The following is a 16,655-nucleotide window of genomic DNA, read 5'->3' as shown; positions in this document are numbered from 1 at the left end:
ACACCAAAGTCTCCTTTTGATCACACACATCTTCTTCAATAGAAGGGTGCAGTTTATTTAAGTTACATTTTACATTTAAGTAATTTAGCAGACACTCCTATCCAGAGCGACTTACAATTAGTGAGTGCATACATTTTTCATACTGGCCCCCCGTGGGAATGACAATAATGTTTAAGGGACTCCACAAAGAGACCACAAAGGTCGACATCAACCCACCAATAAATGCTGGAATGGACTCCTCCATGCCTGTCCGAACACTCAACTGGCCGTCTGTGTGTGTGTGTTTATCCTTCCCAGGGCGGGCTACGTCGTCCGTCCACGTCTGTCTCTACATGATACAGCATGTCAGCCAGTGTGTGTTCGATCACCGCTCCCCAGCCCATATCACTCATCTGGAGACACAAACACACACCAATCAATCAAATCTACAACCTCAGTGACATCAAAACTACAAGCATCTCTATTGCTTGTCTAATAAAATAAAAATAAAGTATATGTACAGTGCCTTCAGGAAGTATTCATACCCCTTGACTTATTCCATGTGTTACAGCCTGAATTCAAAACTAATTCGATTGATGTTTTTCTCTCACCCATCTACACTCAATACCCCATAATGACAAAGTGAAAACATGTTTTTAGAAATCTTTGCAAATGTATTTCAAATTAAATACATACATCTCATTTACATAAGTATTCACAGCCCTGAGTCAATACTTTGTAGAAACACCTTCGGCAGTGATTACAGCTGTAAGTCTTTCTGGGTAAGTCTCTAAGAGCTTTCCACACCTGGATTGTGCAACATTTGCCCATTATTCTTTTCAAAATCCTTCAAGCTCTGTCAAATTGGTTGTTGGTCATTGCTAGAGAACCATTTTCAGGTCTTGCCATAGATTTAAGTAGATTTAAGTCAAAACTTACTCTACCACTCAGGAACATTCACCGTCTTCTTGGTAAGCAACACCAGTGTAGATTTGGCCTTGTGTTTTAGGTTACTGTCCTACTGAAAGGTGAAATCTCCTAAATGTCTGGTGGAAAGCAGACTGAACCAGGTTTTCCTTTAGGATTTTGCCTGTGCTTAGCTCCATTCCATTTATTTATATCCTGAAAAACTCCCCAGTCCTTAACGATTACAAGCATACCCATAATATGATGCAGCCACCACTATGCTTGAAAATATGGAGAATGGTACTCAGTAATGTGTTGTATTGGATTTGCCCGAAGCATAACACTTTGTATTCAGGACAAAAAGTTCATTACTTTGCCACATTTTTTGCAGTATTACTTTAGTGAAATCCCCTCTGGCAAGTGAGTTAGGAAGGACGCCTGTATCTTTGTAGTGACGGTGTATTGATACACCATCCAAAGTATAATTAATAACTTCATCATGCTCAAAGGGCTATTCAGTGTCTATTTTAACCATTCTACCAATAGGTGCCCTTTGCGAGCATTGGAAAACTTCCCAGGTCTTTGTTGTTAAATCTGTGTTTGAAATTCACTGCCCGACTGAGGGACCTTCCAGATAATTGCATGTGTGAGGTACAGAGATGAGGTAGTCATTCAAAAATCATGTTAAACACTATTATTGCACATTGAGTGAGTCCATGCAATTTATTTTGCGACTTGTTATACACATGTTTACTCCTGAACTTTAGGCTTGCCATAACAAAGGCATTGAATAGTTATTGACTCAAGACATTTCAGCTTTTCATTTTAAATGAATTTTTAAAAGTTTAGAAAAACATAATTTCACTTTAACACTATGGGGTATTGTGTGTAGGCAAGTGACAAAAACATCTCTATTTAAACCATTTTAAATTCAGGCTGTAACAAATAAAAATGGAAAAAGTCAAGGACTTTCTGAACGCACTGTATATGTGTGTGTGTGTGTGTGTACTCACTGGCTGGTACTTAATGTCTTTTGGAGGGTGTTTAAAAAGTGGTCCAAAGTTAACCGAAACCTGGGTGAAAAGAGGGATAATCATCACAACGTGATTAAAAAGGAAGTGGGCATCCTTGGAGTAGATACTGCTATATATCACAGCACAATAAACCTCTGGGGCATTGTATTACTTACGGTGCTGTGGAGGGAGATGGACGGAAAATATAACCCTTCAAACAGACACACACACACACAAACACACACACACACACACACACAAACACACACACACTACTAACCGTGCAGCCCCGGTAAAGAGAGATGGCAGGGAAGTAGAGCCCCTCAAACAGATTTTCATAGGCCAGACCCAGGTTCACACCATTCTTATAGAACAGCATCTGGAGAGGAGGGGAGAACAAAGGTATCAACAAATGGAAATGCCAATCCTATATCTATTATGTCAACAACATGTATGATAAGGACAACCAATAGGAATCATAAGAAATTGGCAGTGCATTCTGAGATAATCCCCATTGCTTTAAATGTGAATGTCTGATCTATTGGTTGTAGTTCTATGCTGGAGCATCACCCTGCTGGGGGTAACAGTCTTCAGGCTCTTCTCTGCCTTGTCCACATAGTCCTTCTCCTCAAAGTACAGGTAACTCTTAAACTTAATCAGCGCCTAAGAGAACACACAGGGATGAGAGGTCAAGTCTCATAACTACAACAGAGAGTGGATGTCTGCTACTTGCTATTCTCAGTTACACATTAATCAACACTAGTATTTTAAAAATATATTAGAAAAAGTACCTTGTCCTTGTAAGTGTCCGGCAGTGCCTTTGCAGTCTCAGTGCCGTCTGGTAGTTCTATGAAGAAGCCCAGAGTGTCTCCCTGTCCGTAGCCTGAGGAGTAGTGTTTCCCTACAGACTGGTGGAAACGTGTCCCCTTCTTACTGCGCCATGAGTAGCTGAACTTATCATAGCCCAGAGGGGCCTGCAGGTTACCTACAACACACACACACAAGTTATTACATATGCTGTCTCCATGTGTGTGTATGTGTGTGTATGGTCGTTTGCTTATGCGCGTGTGTGTGTGTGCACTTGCGTGGTACTAACCTAGAGGCTGAGACCAGCCCAGTCTGGCTGCGGTGTCCGGGGGCATCTCATCGATGGAGACCTCAAAGTACCATGATCCTTTCCTGACACCATGGGAGGCTCTGACCATGGAGTAACCCTTCTCCCCTGTCACTGTCAGACGGTCATCTGAGATCTTCAGCTGGGGGGCTGCAGACATACAGTACCAGTCAAAAGTTTGGACACACCTACATTCAAGGGTTTTTCTTTATTTTTACTATTTTCTACATTGTAGAATAATAGTGAAGACATCAAAACTATTAAAATAACACATATGGAATCATGTAGTAACCAAAAAAGTGTTAAACAAATCAAAATATATTTTAGTCTTCAAAGTAGCCACCTTGATGACAGCTTTGCACACTCTTGACATTCTCTCAACCAGCTTCACCTGGAATGATTTTCCAGTCTTGAAGGAGTTCCCACATATGCTGTGCACTTGTTAGCTGCTTTTCCTTCACTCTGTGGTTCAACTCATCCCAAACCATCTCAATTGGGTTGAGGTCGGGTGATTGTGGAGGCCAGGTCATCTGATGCAGCACTCCATCACTCTCCTTCTTGGTCAAATAGCCCTTACACAGCCTGGAGGTGTGTTGGGTCATTGTCCTGTTGAAAAACAAATGATAGTCCCACTAAGCCCAAACGAGATGGGATGGCGTATCACTGCAGAATGCTGTGGTAGCCATGCTAGTTAAGTGTGCCTTGAATCTAAATAGATCACAGACAGTGTCACCAGCAAAGCACCCCCACACCATCACACCTCCTCCACCATGCTTCACGGTGGGAACCACATATGCGGAGATCATCCGTTCACCTACTCTGCGTCTCACAAAGAAACGGAACCAAAAATCTCAAATTGGACTCATCAGACCAAAGGACAGATTTCCCCCGGTCTAATGTCCATTGCGCGTGTTTCTTGGCAGCAATTTGACCATGAAGGCCTGATTCACACAGTCTCCTCTGAACAGTTGATGTTGAGATGTGTTTGTTACTTGAACTCTGTGAAGGATTTATTTGGACTGCAATCCAAGGTGCAGTTAACTCTAATGAACTTATCCCCTGCAGCAGAGGTAACTCTGGGTCTTCCTTTCCTGTGGCGGTCCTCATGAGAGCCAGTTTCATCACAGCGCTTGATGGTTTTTGAGACTGCACTTGAAAAACCTTTCAAAGTTCTTGAAATGTTCCATATTGACTGACCTTCATATCTTAAAGTAATGATGGTCTGTCGTTTCTCTTTGCTTATTTGAGCTGTTCTTGCCATAATATGGAGTTCTGTATACCCCCCTACCTTGTCACAACGCAACTGATTGACTCAAACGCATTAAGGAAAGAAATTCCACAGATTAATTTTTAATAAGGCCCACTTGTTAATTGAAATGCATTCCAGGTGACTACCTCATGAAGCTGGTTGAGAGAATGCCAAGAGTGTGCAAAGCTGTCATCAAGGTGGCTACTTTGAAGAATCTCAAATATAAAATAGATTTTGATTTGTTTAAAACTTTTTTGGTTAATACATGATTCCATACAGTGGGGAAAAAAAGTATTTAGTCAGCCACCAATTGTGCAAGTTCTCCCACTTAAAAAGATGAGAGAGGCCTGTAATTTTCATCATAGGTACACGTCAACTATGACAGAAAAAATGAGGGAAAAAAATCCTGAAAATCACATTGTAGGATTTTTTATGAATTTATTTGCAAATTATGGTGGAAAATAAGTATTTGGTCAATAACAAAAGTTTCTCAATACTTTGTTATATACCCTTTGTTGGCAATGACACAGGTCAAACGCGTTTTCTGTAAGTCTTCACAAGGTTTTCACACACTGTTGCTGGTATTTTGGCCCATTCCTCCATGCAGATCTCCTCTAGAGCAGTGATGTTTTGGGGCTGTCGCTGGGCAACACGGACTTTCAACTCCCCTCCAAAGATTTTCTATGGGGTTGAGATCTGGAGACTGGCTAGGCCACTCCAGGACCTTGAAATGCTTCTTACGAAGCCACTCCTTCGTTGCCCGGGCGGTGTGTTTGGGATCATTGTCATGCTGAAAGACCCAGCCACGTTTCATCTTCAATGCCCTTGCTGATGGAAGGAGGTTTTCACTCAAAATCTCACGATACATGGCCCATTCATTCTTTCCTTTACACGGATCAGTCGTCCTGGTCCCTTTGCAGAAAAACAGCCCCAAAGCATGATGTTTCCACCCCCATGCTTCACAGTAGGTATGGTGTTCTTTGGATGGATAGCATTCTTTGTCCTCCAAACACAACGAGTTGAGTTTTTACCAAAAAGTTCTATTTTGGTTTCATCTGACCATATGACATTCTCCCAATCCTCTTCTGGATCATCCAAATGCACTCTAGCAAACTTCAGACGGGCCTGGACATGTACTGGCTTAAGCAGGGGGACACGTCTGGCACAGCAGGATTTGAGTCCCTGGCGGCGTAGTGTGTTACTGATGGTAGGCTTTGTTACTTTGGTCCCAGCTCTCTGCAGGTCATTCACTAGGTCCCCCCGTGTGGTTCTGGGATTTTGCTCACCGTTCTTGTGATCATTTTGACTCCCACGGGGTGAGATCTTGCGTGGAGCCCCAGATCGAGGGAAATTATCAGTGGTCTTGTATGTCTTCCATTTCCTAATAATTGCTCCCACAGTTGATTTCTTCAAACCAAGCTGCTTACCTATTGCAGATTGTCTTCCCAGCCTGGTGCAGGTCTACAATTTTGTTTCTGGTGTCCTTTGACAGCTCTTTGGTCTTGGCCATAGTGGAGTTTGGAGTGTGACTGTTTGAGGTTGTGGACAGGTGTCTTTTATACTGATAACAAGTTCAAACATGTGCCATTAATACAGGTAACGAGTGGAGGACAGAGGAGCCTCTTAAAGAAGAAGTTACAGGTCTGTGAGAGCCAGAAATCTTGCTTGTTTGTAGGTGAACAAATACTTATTTTCCACCATAATTTGCAAATAAATTCATTAAAAATCCTACAATGTGATTTTCAGGATTTCTTTTCTCAATTTGTCTGTCATAGTTGACGTGTACCTATGATGAAAATTACAGGCCTCTCATCTTTTAAAGTGGGATAACTTGCACAATTGGTGGCTGACTAAATACTTTTTTTCCCCACTGTATGTGTTATTCTACAATGTAGAAAATAGTACAAATAAAGAAAAACCCTGGAATGAGTAGGTGTATCCAAACTTTTGACTGGTACTGTATATACACACACACACACACACGCGCACGCACGCACAAAGACAAAATTCTGAGAGTATGTGATATTCAACATTACTGGGTAAAGCTAATCATGAGAAGCCCATCTCCACTACACTACAGTAGGATTTCCTGTGTGTGTACCTCTGTCGTGCAGGGCTAGCAGTACTCTCTCGTAGAGACAGGCTCTGTAGAGGTCTCCAGGGATGGGTTTCCCAGCCCAGCAGTCCAGCTCCAGTTTCTCTGGGTCGGGGGCGTGAGGGTCCGGCTCTGCTAGGATGTAGCGGTAGCCATCTTTGTTGAAGGGGTGCTCCAGGGGGTAGCCATGGGGAGGAAGACGCTGGGCCGAGAACAGAGGGTCACTACAGAGGGAGAGAAAGGAAAATGGAAGAAACAGACTCCATGAGGGTGGTATGAGGGCCCGACGTCCACAGGTGGGGGTTGTGCTTACAGCCCAACACCGTGCAGGACGTTTGGCATTTGCCAGAGAACACCAAGATTAACAAATTCGCCACTGGCGCCCTGTGCTCTTCACAGATGAAAGCAGGTTCACACTGAGCACATGTGACAGACGTGACAGAGTCTGGAGACGCCGTGGAGAACGTTCTGCTGCCTGCAACATCCTCCAGCATGACCGGTTTGGCGGTGGGTCAGTCATGGTGTGGGGTGGCATTTCTTTGGGGGGCCGCACAGCCCTCCATGTGCTCGCCAGAGGTAGCCTGACTGCCATTAGGTACCGAGATGAGATCCTCAGACCCCTTGTGAGACCAAATGCTGGTGCGGTTGGCCCTGGGTTCCTCCTAATGCAAGACAATGCTAGACCTCATGTGGCTGGAGTGTGTCAGCAGTTCCTGCAAGAGGAAGGCATTGATGCTATGGACTGGCCCGCCCGTTCCCCAGACCTGAATCCAATTGAGCACATCTGGGACATCATGTCTCGCTCCATCCACCAACGCCACGTTGCACCACAGACTGTCCAGGAGTTGGCGGATGCTTTAGTCCAGGTCTGGGAGGAGATCCCTCAGGAGACCATCCGCCACCTCATCAGGAGCATGCCCAGGCGTTGTAGGGAGGTCATACAGGCACGTGGAGGCCACACACACTACTGAGCCTCATGTTGACTTGTTTTAAGGACATTACATCAACGTTGGATCAGCCTGTAGTGTGGTTTTCCACTTTAATTTTGAGGGTGACTCCAAATCCAGACCTCCATGGGTTGATACATTTGATTTCCATTGATAATTTTTGTGTGATTTTGTTGTCAGCACATTCAACTATGTAAAGAAAAAAGTATTTAATAAGATGATTTCATTCATTCAGATCTAGGATGTGTTATTTTAGTGTTCCCTTTCTTTTTTTGAGCAGTGTATATTGCTCTTGAAAAAATAAGAGACCACTGCAAAATTATCAGTTTCTCTGGTTTTACTATTTATAGGTATGTTTTTGGGTAAAAATAACATTTTTGTTTTATTCTATAAACTTCTGACAACATTTCTCCCAAATTCCAAATAAAAATATTGTCATTTAGAGCATTTATTTGCAGAAAATGACAACTGGTCAAAATAACAAAAAAGATGCAGTGTTGTCAGACCTCGAATAATGCAAAGAAAATAAATTCATGTTCATTTTTAAACAACGCAATACTAATGTTTTAACTTAGGAAGTGTTCAGAAATCAATAACCCTGATTTTCAATCACAGCTTTCATGCGTCTTGGCATGCTCTCCACCAGTCTTTCACATTGATGTTGGGTGACTTTATGCCACTCCTGGCGCAAAAATTCAATTCAGTGGTTTTTATACTTTTCCTCGTTAAATAAGATTTGGTTCAGGTGATCACCTAATCAGTACCTAATTCTGTAGAATGAGGTGTGCCTGTGTTGGAATTCAACAGACACTGGAATGGATTGGCTGTCATACATGTAGAGATGCTGATTTAAGAAACATTTGCAGTGGTCTATTAATTTTTTCCAGAGATGTATATACAGTTGAAGTCAGAAGTTTACGTACACTTAGGTTGGAGTCATTAAAACTTGTTTTTCAACCACTCCACAAATTTCTTGTTAACAAACTATAGTTTTGGCAAGTCGGTTAGGACATCTACTTTGTGCATGACACGTATTTTTTCCAACAATTGTTTACAGACAGATTATTTCACTTATAATTCACTGTATCACAATTCTAGTGGGTCAGAAGTTTACATACACTAAGTTGACTGTGCCTTTAAACAGTTTGGAAAATTCCAGAAAATGATGTCATGGCTTTAGAAGCTTCTGATAAATGATGTCAATTAGCCTGAGTCAATTGGAAGTGTACCTGTGGATGTATTTCAAGGCCTACCTTTAAACTCAGTGCCTCTTTGCTTGACATCATAGGAAAATCAAAAGAAATCAGGCAAGACCTCAGAAATGTTTTTGTAGACTTCCACAAGTCTGGTTCATCATTGGGAGCAATTTCCAAACGCCTGAAGGTACCACGTTCATCTGTACAAACAATAGTCTTCAAGTATAAATACCATGGGACCACGCAGCCGTCATACCACTCAGGAAGGAGACGCGTTGTCTCCTAGAGATGAACGTACTTTGGTGCGAAAAGCGCAAATCAATCCCAGAACAACAGCAAAGGACCTTGTGAAGATGCTGGAGGAAACAGGTACAAAAGTATCTATATCCACAGTAAAACAAGTCCTATATCGACATAACCTGAAAGGCCGCTCAGCAAGGAAGAAGCCACTGCTCCAAAACCACAATAAAAAAAGCCAGACTACGGTTTGCAACTGCACATGGGGACAAAGATCGTACTTTTTGGAGAAATGTCCTCTGGTCTGATGAAACAAAAATAGAACTGTTTGGCCATAATGACCATCGTTATGCTTGGAGGAAAAAGGGGGTTGCTTGCAAGCCGAAGAACACCATCCCAACCATGAAGCACAGGGGTGGCAGCATCATGCTGTGGGGGTGCTTTGCTGCAGGAGGGACTGGTGCACTTCACAAAATAGATAGCATCATGAGGAAGGAAAATTATGTGGATATATTGAAGCAACATCTCAAGACATCAGTCAGGAAGTTAAAGCTTGGTCGTAAATGGGTCTTCCAAATGGACAATGACCCCAAGCATACTTCCAAAGTTGTGGCAAAATAGCTTAAGGACAACAAAGTCAAGGTATTGGAGTGGCCATCACAAAGCCCTGACCTCAATCCTATAGAACATTTGTGGGCAGAACTGAAAAAGCGTGTGCGAGCAAGGAGGCCTACAAACCTGACTCAGTTACACCAGCTCTGTCAGGAGGAATGGGCTAAAACTCACCCAACTTATTGTGGGAAGCTTGTGGAAGGCTACCCGAAACATTTGACCCAAGTTAAACAATTTAAAGGCAATGCTACCAAATACTAATTGAGTGTATGTAAACTTCTGACCCACTGGGAATGTGATGAAAGAAATAAAAGCAGAAAATAAATCACTCTACTATTATTTCACATTCTTAAAATAAAGTGGTGATCCTAACTGACCTAAGACAGGGAATTTTTACTAGGATTAAATGTCAGGAATTGTGAAAAACTGAGTTTAAATGTATTTGGCTAAGGTGTATGTAAACTTCCGACTTCAACTGTATATATAGGGTATAATGTGTATATTTACGTTGTATATACAGGGCGCATTTGTAAAAGAGACCTAGGTCTCAATATGTCTTCCCTGTTAAAATAAAGGTTAAAATAGTTCTCAGACCTATAAGAACACTAAGGACATGTTTTAATCTGTGTTGTACCTGCGTGTTCTCTTAGCTGCTCCGGCTGTGGCTCCCTCCTGTTGCTGCTGCTGCTGCTTACGCTTGGCTCCTCTACCTTTACCTGGGCCAGGGGCCAGACCACCTTCACACAACACACACACAGGTTACACTATAGAACACACACACTTTCAGCACTATCAAAAAGTCACCTAAGAGGTACAAGCGTGAATTGAGCAGGGAGGGACACCACATAAACTCAGCAAAAAAAGAAACGTCCTCTCACTGTCAACTGCGTTTATTTTCAGCAATCTTAACATGTGTAAATATTTGTATGAACATAACAAGATTCAACAACTGAGACATAAACTGAACAAGTTCCACAGACATGTGACTAACAGCAATTGAATAATGTGTCCCTGAACAAAGTGGGGGTCAAAATCAAAAGTAACAGTCAGTATCTGGTGTGGCCACCAGCTGCATTAAGTACTGCAGTGCATCTCCTCCTCATGGACTGCACCAGATTTGCCAGTTCTTGCTGTGAGATGTTTTCCCACTCTTCCACCAAGTCACCTGCAAGTTCCCTGACAATCCTGGGAGGAATGGCCCTAGCCCTCACCCTACGATCCAACAGGTCCCAGACGTGCTCAATGAGATTGAGATCCGGGCTCTTCACATTGTAATGCTGGAGGGTCATGTCAGGATGAGCCCGCAGGAAGGGTACCACATGAGGGAGGAGGATGTCTTCCCTGTAACGCACAGCGTTGAGATTGCCTGCTATGACAACAAGCTCAGTCCGATGATGCTGTGACACACCGCCCTAGACCATGACGGACCCTCCACCTCTGTCCCGCAGGTGTGATGTTCGGATGTACCGATCCTGTGTAGGTGTTGTTACACGTGGTCTGTCACTGCGAGGACGATCAGCTGTCCGTCCTGTCTCCCTGTAGCGCTGTCTTAGGCGTCTCACAGTATGGACATTGCAATTTATTGCCCTGGCCACATCTGCAGTCCTCATGCATCCTTGCAGCATGCCTAAGGCACATTCACGCAGATGAGCGGGGACCCTGAGCATCTTTCTTTTTGTGTTTTTCAGAGTCAGTAGAAAGGCCTCTTTAGTGTCCTATGTTTTCATAACTGTGACCTTAATTGCCTACCGTCTGTAAACTGTTAGTGTTTTGACGACCGTACCACAGGTGCATGTTCATTAATTGTTTATGGTTCATTGAACAAGCATGGGAAACAGTGTTTAAACCCTTTACAATGAAGATCTGTGAAGTTATTTTGAGTTTTACGAATTATCTTTGAAAGACAGGGTGCTGAAAAAGGGACGTTTCTTTTTTTGCTGAGTTTATTAAGAAGTGCAGACACACAGAGGAAGCAAAGGGATTAATTCACACCACAGCTGTGTCCCAACTTTAACAGCCTCCTTCTGTCTTTCCTATACCACTCACCACTGGGCAAGAAAAGGAAGGAAGAGGCTATTCCAGAGTATTGGGATGAAGCCCGTGAACTCAGGAGCAGAAAGCCAAAGGAAATTACGTAATTCAATCAGTCCACCAATCAAAAGCCAGATCAAAAGGGAAAACGCTTCAGGGCACCAACATAAGCGGAGAGCAGGTGAGGGATGGGGTTACGATTGGAGCAGGGTGGTTGCCTGAATATCCTGATCAAAGGTCAGACTGCATTTTGCCCCTAAATTGTTTGGGTAAGGAATGGGGGAGTTTAAGCTGATCCTTGATCTGTGCCTATGAGCAAATTCTACCTGGAGAGTTATGATTGCACGAAACACAGGGCTCAGAGGCAGATACCAAAACACCACATCATATTCACCTGAGAAAGAAGGTCCACCTGGAACGCAGCACAGCATGTATATAGCATTTATAACATGAGAACGTCTTCTGTGTGGCATTATGCTCTACTGTGACACATTGATAACTAATTCCATGAAAAACAGTATGTGTGTGAGTGTGACGTGTTGTGTGTTTAGTGAGAATTTGTGTTGATGTGTGACAGTGTGTGTTGGTGTGTTTTGAGAGAGTGTGTTTAAGAGTGTGTTGGTGTGTTTAGCACTTACCGTTGAGCCCTCCAGGAGTGGGAGCAGCGGTGGTCTGTTTCTGGTTGTCGTAAGACGGTCCAATGCTGCCCAAATCCTGAGATGAAAAAAAATCAACCAACTGTCAGCATCACTGTGTATGTGTGTGTGTTTGTCTGCTGTGTTTTCCTACCTGGTCTAGCAGGCCAAACTTGGGGTAGTCCTCCTCTGGGTCCTTACTGCCTGGGTCTGGCTGCTCCTTCATCAGGAACACATCCCGCTCTTTACTCTGAAACACAGAGAAGTCAAGTAAAGACATGATCTGTTTCTAAGAGAAAGTCCAGGTACTTTTTCAACGGTGTAACAGTGAAGATCTATGGTGATAGGTGGGATGGGCTGAGAGCGGCTGAGGGGTGGGATTAAAGAGCTTATGTTTGGTAATGTATTATTGTTATATGACTCCTTTATATAAAAGTACCATGTATGTAAATGTATGTACACTACCGGTCAAAAGTTTTAGAACACCTACTCATTCAAGGGTTTTTCTATATTTTTACTATTTTCTACATTGTAGAATAATAGTGAAGACATCAAAACTATGAAATAACTCATATGTAATCATGTAGTAACCAAAGAAGTGTTAAACAAATCAAAATATATTTTAAATATAACATCCATTCACCCACTCCGCGTCTCACAAGGACACGGCGGTTGGAACCAAAAATCTCCAGACCAAAGGACAAATTTCCACCGGTCTAATGTCTTTTGCTCGTGTTTCTTGGCCAAAGCAAGTCTCTTCTTCTTATTGGTGTTCTTGAAATGTTCCGTATTGACTGACCTTCATGTCTTAAAGTAATGATGGACTGTCGTTTCTCTTTACTTATTTGAGCTGTTCTTGCCATAATATGGACTTGGTCTTTTACCAAATAGGGCTATCTTCTGTATACCCCCCTACCTTGTCACAACACAACTGATTGGCTAAGAAGGAAAGAAGAAAATAAATTCCACAAATTAACTTTTAAGAAGGCACACCTGTTAATTGAAATGCATTCCAGGTGACCACCTCATGAAGCTGGTTGCGAGAATGCCAAGAGTGTGCAAAGCTGTCATCAAGGCAAAGGGTGGCTATTTGAAGAATCTCAAATATAAAATAGATTTTGATTTGTTTAACACTTTTTTGGTTAATACATGATTCCATGTGTTATTTCATAGTATTGATGTCTTCACTATTATTCTACAATGTAGAAAATAGTTTTTAAAAATAAAGAAAAACTCTTGAATGAGTAGGTGTTCTAAAACTTTTGACCGGTAGTATATATATATATTTTGTTTAAACAGTGACGGTTTAGTGTGATGTGTGTAGTTTGGTGCATCTGTGCAAGTCAGTGGTTGCTCTTATACTCACCATGGTCTTGACTAGGTTGTTGGGCCAGGTAAGTTTTCCAGGTCTCTGTCGGGTGGTCATACACTCCCAGTACTTATCAATGAATGGGATGATGTCCTGCAAGGAGAGAGAGAGTGTACTGGAAAATATGACATTAACATATCCAGTGTTTTAAGCAAATGAAAAACATACGCAAAAGATGTGTAATATCTTGACATGACATATAAAATCAAGCATTTCCAAAGATCACATATTCGCTTCTCAATGTGTATTACTGTCGGTTCTATGTTGGGACTGTTGAGGGGACTGACCTTGTCTTTGGAGAACATAGTCTTGGGGTGTTCCTCCTGAGTCCTGGAACTCCATGTGAGGTTGGCCAGAGCAGTCAGACACATCTCCTTCAGGTCTGGAACACACAGCGTCACTCAATCAGTACATCACTAAATAACAGACCATCAGTAATCACCAAACACACACACACACACACACACACACACAGAAGTGTATCAGCTGAATGAGAACACCTACTGGCTTGTTTCCGGAGGAAGTAGGTGTTGCCGCTGTGATGACACACGTTACAATGGAACACATAGTTGGTCATGAAAGGCAGACACGTCCTGGAGAGAGCGGGAGAAAGACTAATCAAAGACCTTGATCCTGAACATTTTTATTTAAACCAGTAGCTACCTGGTTATTCGAGCTCAAGGGGTCTAATTCAAGGTCTAACAAGCTTAATCTTGGAATCAGTTAGCCAAAGGCCTCTATGGTAAGAGATAGATTGAGTTACTAAGTGAGTCAGACGTACGCGGTGTCGATACTGAAGGTGTCGGCAGTGAACCACTTCATACAGAGAGCACACTGCAGCTCCACCTCTCCCTGGTGCCTGCCGCTCTCCTCATCCCCAGAACCTGTCTGGGTGTCAGCCGCCTCCAAACCCTCACTACCCGGATCCTAAGGAGGGGAACACAGGAAAAAGGGTTAGTTACTGCTACTGTCTGTGAAAAGAGATATCCAGATAACTGCTGTATTAGAGGTGTAGTACCATGGCCTCTTTGCCATTCGATGACTCAGTCTCCAGGTTGCCTGTCAGGTCCCCAAATCCAGCATCACTGAAAGTAAACAAAGATATGACAACATGAACATTAGCTGGTTAGCTACACGCTATGGTCACAGCTGGGATAACTGATCAGCCATTAACCTTTATATTCTTATATTTAAGACTAGCTGTGGACCATGCGCATGCGTCGATTGTGCACTAACATGGACCAGAGCTAGTCTGGCGGTAAACAAAGTGCTCAAAAGTAATTTACTTCGTATTTTGGATAAATTACCGTTTAAGTACACAGAGAAAAGTTTGTCAGCACTCAAGGGAGATTTTTCCTTTTGTAAGTAATAATATTAATGGAGAAAGATGTGTGGCGTTGAATAAGGTTCAGCCTTTAAAGGCGCAATCAGCTGTTGTTACATCCATTTTTGGACTTATAACTTGATGTTTCTAGAATTTAACTTATAAATGCCTCATGAGCTTAGTTCAACTGTCGTACTCCTTCAGAAATCTAAAATATACGCTTTTTTACTTCAATGTTTGTAGACAAAGTAAATGTAAACAAACACTATATAGCATCAAAACATGGGTACAACTATACTCTTGATATCATGGAGGGTCCTTGCATCCATAGTTCGGTCTATGAATTTGAGTGGTTACATTTCTTCAGCCGCATCCCTCAGCTTTTTACCTAACAGGGGCGGGTACGGTTGCTTTGTTATTGTTTCTACTGTTGAACTCAGCATCCATTCGCAAACCGCACGTAACGCCCCGGACCAGAGCTAACTAGGTAGCTATTTTCCCTTGGTTTGCTAGCTAGGTTCTGCAGGATTCATGCTTGAGATTTATTTAGAAGCAGATATTGGACAAGGAAATCAGCTTTAGCTAGTTGATCGCTAGTTAGCTTACAAGTTGGAAAGGCATTTGAATTAAACAGTTAGCTTGCTAACCAGCTAACGACGTTACCTTCAGTTGGCTAACGTCAGCGAGCTGGCTTGTTGAGGGTAAGCTAGCTAGCTGTAATTGCAATATTTATGAATATTTAGCTGGTTGTCTACCACCAAACATATATTATAAACAAAAACCCTGGTCTTTCACCGTTTTAACAGAGACTTACCCGTCTCCGGTCTCTGGTTCAACAACAGAAACACTGCATGCTTCTCCTTCCGACGCCATGTTTCAAATCAATAAAATATGACATCTCGCGAGACGTTTTGGTGTAAGGTGACGCTAGACACAGTTTCAGCTTTTCGGATGTAAGCGTTGTACATGTGTTGGCGTAGGGGAAATATGATCCTAGATCAGGGACAATTACATGTAAACTTCTGTGAAGTTGACTTGAAGTTGTGTCACGCTGCTGGGATGGTATATCCTAAGTGGGATCCTTGGGACGTCCCTACACTAAACCCGAACCTTAACCCTTATACCCTTAACCCTTAACCAATTTTTATTATAACTGGGATGACGTCAGAGTTGGACGTCTCAAGGATCCCACTTATACTTTTCCCAGCTAGGATGGTCCTTATTAATAAATAACCAACACTATTGCATTATTGTAGAACATGTTTTTTTAGTCAAAATCTGCATCTATAAATGAAACAGCTATTTTTTGTTTGAACACATATAGGCTTACATTTATGACCACAGACAATCTGTCTCCTAATGTGTGGTTAAACATGTCTATAACACCTCTATTACCACCATCAATGCTGTAACACAATTCAGATATTTATGGGTAGTTTCCTCCATTCTGAGCCTGAGGACAGCAGAGGTACACAGGGCACCATTATACCACATAGGCGTGTGGCAGAAAGATAGACCATAAAGGAATCCTACTGCTGTGGAATGCTAAGAGCTCCCCCGAGTATGGTTAGAAGTGCTTTTAACTGTTGTTAAGGAAATTATATAGTTAAAGGTTCTCCTTCTTCTTTCTCTCTCTCGTAGTGGAGCCCATCTGTGAGGTAGTGTGGTGAGAGGCCGGGTCGAGGGGGCTAAGGAGGAGAGGGGTGAGTGGTAGTGAGGGGGTAATTCGGAATTGAATGGGGTACCCCCTGTATGCCCATTCAATTCTCAATTACACCATGACCGTCAGGACACATACATTTCCCTAAAGAAGAGGGATGCGGGTGGATACTAGTTGATTATTTCACCATAGCCTAGACCCTTCTATTGGTATAGTTAATAATATCTAACCACAATGCTTGATGTCTATTCTGACACAATGTTGATGGATGAATGAAACCTTTATTTA

The 16,655-nt window shown here is 42.5% G+C and overlaps 1 protein-coding gene across 2 annotated transcripts; it reads right to left on the bottom strand.

Moving 5' to 3' along the window:
* Nucleotides 1-11: 11 nt before the first annotated feature.
* Nucleotides 12-15,626, bottom strand: LOC121582696 (set1/Ash2 histone methyltransferase complex subunit ASH2). Of its 2 annotated transcripts, XM_041898702.2 has the most exons (17): nt 15,522-15,626; nt 14,402-14,468; nt 14,165-14,310; nt 13,888-13,976; nt 13,671-13,765; nt 13,381-13,476; nt 12,169-12,264; nt 12,018-12,093; nt 11,774-11,791; nt 9,983-10,085; nt 6,363-6,580; nt 2,995-3,162; nt 2,690-2,883; nt 2,469-2,561; nt 2,179-2,277; nt 1,899-1,958; nt 12-392 (listed from the first exon to the last, which is right to left on the bottom strand). In XM_041898702.2, the coding sequence occupies exons 1-17, from the start codon at nt 15,578-15,580 to the stop codon at nt 285-287; spliced, it is 1,785 nt and encodes a 594-aa protein (XP_041754636.1). In that variant the 5' UTR covers nt 15,581-15,626; the 3' UTR covers nt 12-284. The 2 variants fall into 2 exon arrangements, with proteins under 2 accessions (XP_041754636.1, XP_041754637.1); XM_041898703.2 differs by lacking the exon at nt 11,774-11,791.
* Between the last annotated feature and the right edge of the window lie 1,029 nt (nt 15,627-16,655).

Source organism: Coregonus clupeaformis, chromosome 15, assembly GCF_020615455.1.
Source record: "Coregonus clupeaformis isolate EN_2021a chromosome 15, ASM2061545v1, whole genome shotgun sequence".
Lineage (NCBI taxonomy): Eukaryota > Metazoa > Chordata > Actinopteri > Salmoniformes > Salmonidae > Coregonus > Coregonus clupeaformis.
This window is presented reverse-complemented; position numbering and strand designations above follow the sequence as displayed.